The sequence below is a fragment of the Sus scrofa genome, chromosome 2, assembly GCF_000003025.6.
Source record: "Sus scrofa isolate TJ Tabasco breed Duroc chromosome 2, Sscrofa11.1, whole genome shotgun sequence".
Classification (NCBI taxonomy): Eukaryota; Metazoa; Chordata; class Mammalia; order Artiodactyla; family Suidae; genus Sus; species Sus scrofa.
In genome coordinates this window covers 131,237,449-131,250,597 of record NC_010444.4, presented here as the reverse complement: position 1 = coordinate 131,250,597, position 13,149 = coordinate 131,237,449, and the positions used below count along the sequence as shown (strand labels likewise).

Sequence of the window (13,149 nt, the reverse complement as noted above, 5' to 3'; positions counted from 1 at the left end):
AACCATCTTCTGTAGTCATGCTGTCTGGTTGACTGGTAACCCAGCCTTAACTAAGTTCCTCTAGAGAAATAGGTCCTGCAGTGATTTCAGTGAAGACAGTTTTCTCAGTTCTCCTAAGGGCGATGTGTGGTTAGTACCTCTAGATCCACAAGAGATGAGTTAATCACTTAGCAGTGGATGTCTTAAGATGATAGGTCTGAACTTTTCCTGGAACCCAAGTGAGAAGGGCTGCTATAACCCTTTTTATAACATCTAATGTAGCACTGAGAATACAAGTCTGCACAGTTGATAATGTTAATATACATCTCAAACTTCTATGTTTGTTACAATGGTTCCATTTTAGATTGATCTCATCACCAGCTCCGCAGTTAAAACCTAGGCATGGAGTTCCTGTGGTGGCTCAGTGGTTAACGAATCCGACTAGGAACCATGAGGTTGTGGGTTCGATCCCTGGCCTTGCTCAGTGGGTTAAGGATCCAGTGTTGCCGTGAGCTGTGGTGTAGGTTGCAGATGCGGCTCGGATCCCACATTGCTGTGGCTCTGGTGTAGGCTAGTGGCTATAGCTCAGATTAGACCCCTAGCCTGGGAACCTCCATAAGCCGAGGGAGCAGCCCAAGAAATGGCAAAAAGACAAAACAAAACAAAACCTAGGCAGAGTTCTTGTTTTTTTTTGGTTTGTTTGTTTTTGTTTTCTTTTGTGATTATAATATGTAGGGCAGTAATGAGTTATTGAGGCATATTTTCATAAAATCAGTTTTTCGTATTTTTAATCCTGTACTGTTTCTCGTAGCAGCTTTAATCAATTTGAGTTTATAAATAGCAAGTTGAGATGTCAGAAAAAGATAGGAGGATATAAGTGACTAATGTTTTAAATTAATGGAGCCCAAGAAAAGAGTGGTAACTAATTTTTTGTACTAGTATTTTGAGGAATAACAAACTGCCTTTTACTGTTGGGAAATTTGGTTAGATGTCTGACGAAGCAATGTAACTTGACAGGCAATAAAACAGTATTAAAAGATCAAAGACAAGAAAAATAGAATCAGGTCCATTTTGCTATTATGAGAATTAGTCCTGAGGCCTGAAAAGTGATATTTATTCACCATATTTTTCTCTTTTTTCCTGATAATACTATTCTAAAATGAAATTCTGTAAGTCTTTAAGCGTCTGCATAAGTCAGACTAATTTAGCAATGGTTTTTAACTCAATTCAAATCATTCTGTTTTGAAATAGAAATAATTTGTTTCTGTTGGTCACAGGTATTCTTAGAGTGCTTAAAAATTAAAGTGTTTTCTAAGTTGGAATATAAAGTACTTTTCAAGGATAAACATTTCTTATCCTGATAGTATTTTGCTAATCACTATTTCCCAATTACTTCATTTATTTTAGGAGTTTAAAATCCTGTGAATTTTGCCTAAAAATAGTCCCCAGTGAAAACATAGGAAGGACTAAAAATGCACAAACAGTAATATTTAAATTCTGTTCCTCTAAACAATCTAAAACAAAGATGATCATTTGGAGATACTAGGCTCTGAGACTCAGAGTAAAGGAAAGACAAGAAATACATGTTTCAGAATGAGGCAGTGGTCATTTGTGATTAGTCTAAAAGTTTAAAAATCTTAAAATAATCCTGGAAAAGAAAAAAAAACAACACATTTTAAAATCATATGGAATTGTGTTTTTGGTGATAATAGTTTTTTGTGTGTGATTGTTTTCACAAACAATAGTAGTTCACTCTATCTTCTCTCTTGGTGAGGTCCCTCAAGGGCTAAGGAAGTAGATGAATCAAGGCTCTAATGGCAAGAGAACTGGCAGAGCTGTCATACCAAAGAGCAACCTTGGGAACAGATTCTCAAGGGGAGGAAAAGGTCCTGCAAAGTAACCCTGCTTCCCAGAAAGTTTACTGGAAAAGAGGGAGTTGCGTGTATTGTCCTTCTTCACTAGAACAGAGCTTTACAATGAGGCTTCTAGAAAGATGCATCTATGACATGTTTTTCACTGGTGCATATCAGTGTTACGTACCCAGAGAATTTAAGGGCTCCTCAGAGCTACCTACTGAAGGTGATATTGCCTGTGGAACAGACCATTAGCTACGCCTGATATGCTTGCTAATGCTAAACTCTCTTTCTCATTCTGCCTCATTCTTTTGGCTCAGTAGAATTGATGTTATCAACCAGAAGCTTATATATGAGTCTTAATGGGCTGAAACTGGCTTTGGATGACTTGAAAAAGCATTTAATCTTGTTCGTCTTTGTTGTTTTTATTTTATTTGCTATGAGTATTTTTTTTCCTCCTTACCAGAGAGGGTTTAATTTCATTCAGTCTGAGTTTTTCTATTAATGAAGCTGGTGAGTTTTGTAGACTACAATTCTTGTAGAAACATCTGTGGGGGGGAAAAAAAAGAGTAATCTCTGTATTAAAATGGTAAACCTGTGAATCGCTTTTATTGATGTATTCTCCAATTTAGCCAAAACTGTGTGTGTTAATGGCTTCTACATATATATGAAATGACAAGTCACTGTACTCTCACCATTTAGCCAGGTTTTTTAATTTGCCGGCATTCAAAATAATATTTGGTAGGCATTGCTGAAAGAAGATGAATTAAATTTTTTCTAACACTGACAGACATGCTTTCTCTGGGATTTGATTAGTTCTCCCTGTTCAGTCTGCTGTTTGGTTGTATGGTCCTTGAACTTCTGTGATGGATTTGCACTTAATCAAGCCTTAGGGAACTTAAAGGAAAAGCAGTGATGGTTCTCACTCATAGGATTAGAACTAGTATTTGCATAAAACTTGATTTCATACCAAAAAAAAAAAATCTCTGTGCCCATTTTAAGATCCTCAAGAAACCAGAAGCTACTGAATAGGCTTTATTTTAATTAATTTCCATTTTTACCCCATTCTGTTTTTTACTTCAAAATATTATCCAAGCTTCAGTGCATAGCTACGTATATAGTTGACTTTACCAAAAAAACCCAAAAATTCCATAATTTATCAATCTTGTTTTTAAAACTAATAGAAGTGTCATGTGATACAAATATATATCTCTAAAATCTTCAATTTTCTAACTCTGTACTAAGCCTTAAAGAGGCTATTTACTTGCCCAGATTACTGTACGTAGTAAGCATTTTGTAGAGTATTGGAACTCATGGCTGTGTCTTTACTGAGCCCAGGCTTTTAATCATTGTGCATTATTTAAATTGAAAAAAATCATTATTTCTTGATTAAAGCAAATTTCCTTGTACTCTCCAGTAGGCAATATTTTTGTTAATCGCCAGACTGGCCTCTGTAGTTGAAGAAAGGAATTTTTATTCATGTATAAATACTGTGATATTTAGACTGTTACCACTGACTGGCTGTCTCTCAAATTTGGAAGGCCTAAATGTACTTTAAACAAACATTTCTAGAAATGGAGTGAGGTCTATAATGGTTTCTTTTGCTACTCACAGATGTTGATGAATGCACATCAAACCCCTGCACTAATGGAGATTGTGTTAACACACCTGGATCCTATTATTGTAAATGTCATGCTGGATTCCAGAGGACTCCTACCAAGCAAGCATGCATTGGTAAGGCAGTTTACTTTCACATATGAAAATGTTCCATGAAATATAGTGACCCAGGCTGTTGAGGTTAAAAGTGAATTTATTAAAATATGACATGGAATGAAATAAGTACTGTTACAGTATTAACACTATTACTTTTTAGGACCCTCAAAGTGCTCTCTTCAAACAGACTTTTTGCGTGTGTAGCACAGGCAACATGGTATCTGGCTTCAAAAAAAAAAAAAATCAGTTTATCTTCCTTCCCTAGATCACAGCTTCCTTTCTTCAAATAACATCAGTAGCATTGCTGCTCTCTGATTAACAGAGCTTAAGATTTATTGTCACTTTCAGCTACCATTTTCTTTGTACCTTACACATAGTCCAACAGCAAATCATGCCTGCTCTCTATTCACAGTTTCATTGCTGTGTCTACCATTATCATCCCAACCCTCTACCTCACTGCTGATTCATCTCAGAATTCTTTTAGCAGATGGCTCAGCTTGTCTTCTTTTTCACTTCCTATTCATCCACTGGCAGGTGTTTGAATCACTTAAGTCCTGCAGTTTTTATCATGTTGCTTTTTATCCAGATATTCTGTAGTGACTTTACTGTTACTCAACTCGTTGCTCTGATGTTTAAGGTCTTCAACCACTATGTCAAAAACAGCTGCACCAGCAATTCCAGCTGCACTGCTCACCCTCTTCTGCATTCATTGCACCCCCATTTCATTTTTCTCTTTCTTTCTTCAATTATTTTAAGTCAGGGCTGTAAAATTGCTTACACCTACCTATCCAAGAAAAAAAAGCTGGTGGAAGATGGATATTCTTCTAAAGAATCAACGCAGTCTTGAATATTACATGTAACAATGAACTAGATATTTAAAATTACATTATTGTCTCATTGTCTTTAAAATTATTTTAAAAGAGTAATGTTTGGCCATTCTTAATTTTCCCAGACATTGATGAATGCATCCAGAATGGTGTTCTTTGTAAGAATGGTCGATGTGTGAACACAGATGGAAGTTTCCAGTGCATTTGCAATGCTGGCTTTGAATTAACTACAGATGGAAAAAACTGTGTTGGTATGGAAATTGCCTTCTCCCTTGCAAAAGATTTTTTAAGGGATATGCATTTTTATTTAGGACCAAATATAGCTTATATAGTATATTACATACACTATAGTGAAAGCCCCCAGAACACTCATGTGAGAGTTGTTCAGAGATTAGGTAAAATATAAATGCAATTAACATTAGACTATTAAAGTGAAGGGACAGATTTTCTTAGGAAATGTAGTTTTAAAAATGAATGATTTACTGGTGTTCCTGTCGTGGTGCAGTGGAAACGAATCTGACAAGTATCCATAAGGATGTGGGTTTGATCTCTGGCCTTGCTCCAGTGGGTTAAGGATCTGGCGTTGTCATGAGCTGTGGTGTAGGTCCCAGACATGGCTCGGATCCTTTGTTGCTGTGGCTATGGTGGAGGCCGACAGCTGGAATTCCAGTTTGACCCCAGCCTTGGAACTTCCATATGCCGGATGTGCGGCCCTAAAAAGTAAACAAACAAATAAATATTCTATTTGCACAGCAACACATGATATTTCACCCACAAATCAGAGTCCAGATCATTTCACTTGCAGTGAGGTTTATTATTGCTTTATTCTCTCATGCAAATAAACCTCTGAAATCATATTAACTTTTTTGGTAATTAAACTAAAAACACTACTCATGTGTTTTAATAGCAACTAAGCACAAAATTTCCTTAGTTCTTTTCCTTTATGTCCCTTACACTAAGGGTCCTCACTCAGTAAGCATTTAAAAGAAAAAAAAAAAATCAATGAGGACATGGCTCATATACACAGGGGAATATGACTGGTGTCTTAAGGGAGGAACTGGTTTCCTCACAGGGGTGTAAGTCACTCTCTCCCCTTCTGCAGATCATGATGAATGCACCACTACCAACATGTGTTTGAATGGGATGTGCATTAATGAAGATGGCAGCTTCAAGTGCATCTGCAAACCAGGGTTTGTCTTGGCTCCAAATGGGCGTTACTGTACTGGTATGTATGTCTTTGAGATAGGAAAGTCACTGTGATTGAAACCATCTTTTCTCCTTGAATTAATCATGCAAGAATTACTTCAGTTTCTTCATGTGGATTTCATATTATTCACATCTCTTGCTAATTCAGTACAGCAGGTATCTAAAGCTTCCTAGAAAAACATAAATTGTGGTCTATGGAACAGTAATATCTTTACAAAAACAATAATGGCATAGGAAAAATTAAGGGAATGACAGATTGCAAGTCTGGAAGAACAATGTAGAAGTAATTTCTCTCTACTTCTTGCCTCAATAAAAAAGAGAAGAAAAAACATCTCAGAACAAGGTTTTTCACTGTCTTTCGTTATGGGTTTTGTCCTACGTCTTTTCCAAAAGCTAATCCACAGATCGTTTGTTATTATATAATTTTCTTAAAGTCTTATATTGATTTCATGAAGAAGTAACTTACTACATATTCCTATCAATTGTTTTGTTTATAAGCCATTTTGAAGACTAAGCTCTAGCAATAACTTTAGTAAGCAAAATATATGACTCTCGGAGATAAATAAAACTACATTATGTTTATACTCACAATTGGAATTTAGTAAGATGGAACAAATTTTGCATTTGCTACTTAGAAATAAGGTTTTTCCCCACCAGTTTTCTCTTTTTAGACAATATTAACTCCGTTAAAGCTGCCTTCAATTACACAAACTTATCTAATTACTAAATAATACTCATAACTAATCCCTGCAATTTCAGTGAAATTCCAGGGACAATAGAGAGAAAAAAATCAAGACCGAGTCTTGTATTTATGAATAAAAAGTACTTTATTGGCTATTCAAGTAAGATGAATTCAGTATTAAATAGAAATATTATAGCTTTGCTGATTGAACTCGTGACTGGAATGTCATCTCAAGGTTAGCTGACTTGAATTAATTACAGGATATGAGATTAGTGTTATGTTCCAATGTGTAGCATTACGTTACAGCATGTAACTTTTCCAGCATTTCTTAAGAAACTTAAAAACACATATAAAGATGACCTAAATCTCACCAGTTTCTACTTTATTGACATTTTATTAATTTTTTATTGCAAATGTTGTAATCCATAAATTTTGAAATGCCCATGATTTGGCAGCTCTGTGTTTTGAAGGCTGTTTCATCTTAGGGGGAAGCCATTTAATGGTAGGTTACATTTGATAAATTCAAGCACATTGGAAAGTATAAGACAGACCTTAAATTATTTTGTTATTACCAACTAATCAAATTAATATTAAAACAGCATCTTAGAATTTTATGTGTGTGTAAGTAAAAGTTAATTGACAAATATTTACCTTAGTTTTAAGAATTTGTTTCACTTAACTAATTGAGTCAAATCATATAATATTAAACAGAATTGCCAAATAAATAATGAAAAATACATTTGTGAGATTCTTCTAATGGCTAAAATGTGGCAGCCTTCACTGTCTTTCTGGAAGTGTGTTTGAAAGGTTGTATTTGTATATACAATTTATTGTCACATCTGTGTGTTCTTCCACAAATTATAAACTTGAAAACAAAATGTTGATAATGTAGAATCATCAATGGGTAAATTCTGTGATAAAATTAAATTTGCCCAGTAATGGCCTGACTTATGTTCCCTCTGGGCAGATGTTGATGAGTGCCAGACCCCTGGAATCTGCATGAATGGGCATTGCATCAACAATGAGGGGTCCTTCCGCTGTGACTGTCCCCCAGGCCTGGCTGTGGGTGTGGATGGACGGGTGTGTGTTGGTAAGTGAAATGTTGCATAATGACCCCAGTGTCCACGTGATCTTTGAAAAAAGGGATAAAGATATAGCTGTATAATTGATATACTGTATATATATATATATATATATATATACACACACACACACATGTGTATGCCTATATATATATATATATATATTCAGCCATAAAAAGGAATGAAGTACTGATAGATACAAAATCATGGATGAACTTGAAAACATTATGCTAAGTAAATGAAGCCCCCCACAAAAAACCACACAGTGTACATTTCCAAATGAAATGTTCATAAATGGCAAATCTGTGGAATCAGAGCAGACTAGTGGTTGCTTAGAGCAGAGAGAGTGAGGTGGCAGGAAAAGGGGTGACCATTGAAGGCATTTTTGAGGTGACGAAATGTTCTAAAATCAACTCTAGTGATGTTTGTCCAACGCTGTGAACATGCTAAAAAACTAATTGTACATTTTAAATGGATGTGTTATTTGTATGTGAATTATAGCTCGATGAAACAGTTTTTTAAAAATGGACAGAGAGTTCTTCTAGCTCCCTTCAGAAGACTCTGATAACAGTCAGAAATGCTGTAGGAGAAAAAAACTGTGTCTCTAAATACAATGGATTTATATTTTATAATTAATAACAAAGAAGACATGAAGTGGGGATTGTGGTTATATTTAAATAAACTCTTGTTTTTACCCAAACAAAATTTTAAATGTAAATAACATATACCATAGAATGTAGACTTATATGAAAAACTAGAAATGCGACTAAATAGTTATTCTCATCACTAATGATAGAAACACAGGAGGAGTCTGAGCGAGAATGTGTATTTTATTTGAACCCCTTCACAATTCCTCTTAGATATTTCTAAGTTACCAGGCATCCGCTTGAAAGAGGCCAGCAAAAGAAAAATGTCCTTGGCCATTCAAAACCCAACCACCATGTCCCAATGGCATCAATAGTAGAGGGAATTGGCTGTGAAAATAGATCAAAAGCCATCTTCTGTCCAAAGCACTTTCATGGAACTTCTAGGATGAATTAGCCATTGTGCACCATCTATTTCTCAGGTTATACAGTAAAAGGCAGACTTACTCATTGGTTTAAAATGTGTGTTTGAGAGAAATGAAATTCTTTCTTAGACATAGTTGGTTATTCTTACCTAGAGGAATCAAAACATTTAGATTCTGAAGGTTAAAAAAAAAGCAACAGCAGATGGAAATAATCTGTCCACTTAAGTTCATCCACTCTATCCAATTTAGGATTTATTTCAGCTTACAAGATTGTCAGCACTTGGTTCAGGGCTATTTCAAATACAGCAGCTAGAAGAATGCAGCTCCTTCCTGCTTGGAGAGAGAGCTACATATTTTCAGTTGCCTGTTTTCCTTTATCTAAATGATTCTGCTGAAATCTCTGATGAGTACAAAACCAGTTTTGGAAGGAGAAATTATTTTTCTTTTAAGCAACCAACATATGAGTAGCTGCTAGGAATTCAGTGTTCTAATACAAGTATTCGTTCTCTTGTCCACGTATACAAAAAGCATCAGAAATTGTTGGGAAGCCCTCTGCAGTTTTTCATAATTGGAATCACTTAAAACTTTTAAAAGTAAAACACCATTTGTTCTGTGTGTAAAATTATATATTGCTGTTTCCATAACATGCTAGATGTGTTCTCTTCAGATCATCTGCCTTTCAAGATGCTTTTGAGATGGATTGACTGTTGAACTTGCAAATGAATCACTATGATGAGTTTTATTAGGATTAGCACTTTAATTTTAGATTTATTTTTCTTGTTTGTTCATTTTTGTTTCCCTAGATACTGAGATATGGGGCTTTATTTTCAGAAAATTAAACTACCATTGTAACTAGTATTTTGAAAAAACATGACTCACAGCAGGGTATGAACAAAAGGCAACTGTGTTTTGTTTTTTCCCATCCTTTAAAAATATATGTTTAAATTTATTAAACAGGGCAGTTTGTCCAAAAGGTAAGGAATAAAACTCAGGCCATTCCATAACTTTACTATTTTTAGATATCAAAAATTAGATGACTACTTTAGGTAATGAAAATAATCTGAATTTTGAAATTAGAATGTCCAGTGTCATATAATAGTTAATATTCTGAATTTGATTTGAAGTTACAGCTTCCTTCCCAAGCTCAGATTCATGAGCAGGACATTTCTGACTCCCCCAGTGTCATAGTGCAGGAGGAGAGGTGAGAAAGCGAAAACACTGACACTGTCTTAGAGTGGCTTCAAGATTTCTGGGCTTCACAGAAGTTTAAAGTCAACTTCTTCCTCCTGGGTGATTTCATGTGTACTTCAGGGGCATTGGCCTGCCCTTCCTGAGATGCATATGCTGCATTTTTCTTTAAAAAAAAGTTTTATTGTATTTGATTTAATGTGTTGTCAATTTTTGGTGTAAGATAATGCATTTTTCTCCTGGTGGCCACTCCTGGCTCACCCTCTGACTTTTCTGCAGTCCACTTTAGACAGACTCTCTCTATTGGGCCTCCTCACCCCTCTAAGGTCATTTTAGGACCCTCTCTTGAAATGGCCCACTTTTAATCTATAGGACACACAACCTTTGCCCTGTGAACCTAATGAATAGACATTGAGCTCCACTCCCTCCTCTGATCCTACATTAGGAACAGCGGCCAGTCTCCCCTGCATGATACAAATCCCTGACAGAGCTGGGTACAGAGTTCTTCAGTCACTCACTGCAAAGCCCTTCTCTTTTGACCAGGGGTGAGGATGCAAACACACCCAACTCATAAGCTGGCTCTTGCCAAAGAAATCTTCCTCAGAAACTGTTCTCTTAATTGCCACTTTCTAAATTTTAGCCTCCATTTTAGGAGGGCTTTAAGGACCTGGCAACTAATTTTCCATCTCTGCTTCCTTCAGGATGGAGTCTCAAAATTCACCTTGTGTATTTAGCACCATGGGATTTCAGCCTAAATTTCTTTTTTTAACAGCCTGTTATATTAGCTTGAGAATATTCTGACATCTTCCTGAACACTGACATTTCTGTCAGCTAAAAAGTTAATATTTTTTCTTTACCCTAGTTCTGCTGTTTACTAGCTGTGTGGCTTAAGGCAAGATACATGACCTCTCTTTCCTCACTAGTTGTTTTTCAGGACTAAATAGGTTAATATTAGATATATTTGTGTAAAGCTTGAATGGTGTTTGGCACATAACATGTGCCCTATAAGCTATTGCAATTATTATTGTTTTGTTAAATCAAAAGAGTGGCATTACATGGGGGCATAATCTTAGACTTAACTGCTTTAAACTATTAAGAAAAGCTGGTGGTAAAGAAAGAAGAATAAAATAAAATTAGCTTTGGGGCCCACTTGATAAAGTGGGATAATTACCTGAGGAAATCTTTTTAAAATTTCCAGTTTTTAAGAAAGAAAAGGCAGGGAGAAATTTGATAACATAAGGAAAAGATACAGCTTAGCATTGAGGTTCATTCCCTGACCAAAGCATTCATGTGAGCATGTTCTGATGAACATGTTCCAGTCTGCAGTCTTCAAAAAGGAAAAAAATCAACTGTCATTAAATATAGACGTGAGTACCATAGGCATAGACCTGCTTCTAGAAATCATGCCTGGCTTAGGTTCTCAACTTGAAAACAGACATAACTTTAACCATTGTGCAGTGCCTTTGAGATAGGAACTCACAAAAATCTTATTGGAAATCATGAGCTAGGTTGTATTTGTGTATATTCGTCATTGTGTTGTATCCTATACTTGGGCGTAACTCAGGATTGACTCTACCCAAACCTGCCACAGCAGAGGCAGAAAGGGACAGCACACCCCCTCTCCACGATCGAGTGTGGTAAATCCCATGGTCCGCTTCCATTTGAGGACACACACGTCTCATTGTTTGATGCAGCCGTACATCTCACTGTTTTAATGAGAAACATCACCAGATCATGAGCGTAGAGGTGACTCATTTTGCCTAACAAGCAGATAAAACGATTTCCAACAAGTTGGGAATAATTACAGATATTTATAATCTTTGATGTAATTACCCATATCAATGGACTGTTTAAAAGCAACACTCCTTTTCTGGCCTGAATGATGATCAAATTTTTTTTAATAGTTTATCACTTACCAATCCATAAAACTGTGGCATATTTTACAAGAATTCAGAGTGAGAGAACTAAGCAGAATAGGCTTCTTTAGGATATAACATGACAGAAAAGAAAGAGGAAGAGCTTTGCAGGTCATACAAGCCTGCGTCTGAATCCCAACTCAAGGCAGCAGCTAGTCTAGGACGTTGAGCTACTTGGGTAACCCCTCTGAACCTTACCTTCCTCATCTGTAAAAGGTAGATAATGATCACAGTCCTATCGAGTTGTTGACCTGAATGTTCAATGAGGTAATGTCTGTAAAGCAGCAAGCACAATGCCATAGATACGTAGTGGTAGTGATTACTTTTATAACTAGATTTATTGAGAGTCTGAGATAAAATGTAATCACAACAGTGAACTGGAGGTTGAAAAGAAAGGCCTCCTAACTCAGAAATTCGAAGTGAGAAATTTCATGGCCAAGAAGTGTCATCTTCAGGAAGTTTCACTGAACTGCACTGTACTACATTGTTCATAACTTCTAAAATAGAAGTAATAATGTCATTTGGAGTATACTATCATCAGTTGTAGTAGTCTTGTTTATAACTGAAAATACACCTGGTTCAATGAAAGGCCAATGAGGACAAGTCAGATAATTGATGCTTGTGTAGTGCATTTAGATTCTTGGAGGAAAAAAAAAATGAATTGTCGATATGCGTTTATTCTTTCCCCCTCTCAGTGAACATTTGTTGACTTCCTGACAGTATGAGAGCTAAAGATACAAATAAAAAGTGGCAGATACATCTGGAGGCTTCCCATATGGTGACCACTTAGGTTACAAGCCTTCAGTTTTGAAACCTCTTTGTCTCTATCACTGTCTCAAATCACTGTTCTTCTGTCTCCTTTAGATACACACATGCGCAGCACATGCTACGGGGGAATCAAGAAGGGAGTGTGTGTACGTCCTTTCCCTGGTGCGGTGACCAAGTCTGAATGCTGCTGTGCCAACCCAGACTATGGTTTTGGAGAGCCCTGCCAGCCATGCCCTGCTAAAAACTCAGGTAGTCTCCTTTACCTGTTTCATAGCTGACAGAGAATCTAGAAATGTAATATTACATGTTTGACCAAAGAATTGGGCTCTGGAGTGTTTTGCCCTTATTTTGAATGGAAGAAAAGAAATACAGATCTCATTTGGATATGTAAGGAAATAAGACCTCTAAGCAGAGAGAGCACACGGGTGCATAGGAAAATTCATCTGCTGATCCAGTTATGATTGTTAGCCACAGAGTCGTCAATCTCTCATGTCATTATGAAGACAAATAGCATAAAATTTACTTATCACTTTCCAAGTTGTGATAAGTTCATGAGATCTTGATTTTTTTTACTTATTTTTAATTTAGACACAGAATGGTCTTAAGCTTCTTCAGTCTTTCAGGAATCTATCAGAAGTTCTAGAAAGTAATCAGTTTCTTTGTGAATGTTGTAAATTACAGGCACATTAAATGGTTTAATTCTTTGACTATTCTGACTTGTTTATTCATACTTTTGTGAATCTGTATTGAATATGTGTACGCACAGTAGGGACTCAAAAATAAACACAATCTCTGTTTTTTTTTTTTTTTTGGAATTTAGGGATAGTCAAAGATATAGGTAAGCAAACGAACAAATTACAATTTTGTATGATTGGTACCTTAAAAGAGACATAAACAGAGAACCAGGAGAGCACAGAGGAAGGAAC

At 36.1% G+C, this 13,149-nt stretch overlaps 1 protein-coding gene across 1 annotated transcript in view; it reads left to right on the top strand.

The window, feature by feature from the left end:
• The window catches only part of FBN2 (fibrillin 2), a 219,577-nt gene that overhangs the window by 119,644 nt on the left and 86,784 nt on the right, over positions 1-13,149 (top strand). The window contains 5 exon segments of the mRNA XM_021084720.1: positions 3,447-3,566; positions 4,498-4,623; positions 5,475-5,597; positions 7,228-7,350; positions 12,320-12,472. Of these exon segments, the coding sequence (XP_020940379.1) occupies positions 3,447-3,566; positions 4,498-4,623; positions 5,475-5,597; positions 7,228-7,350; positions 12,320-12,472 (645 nt within the window).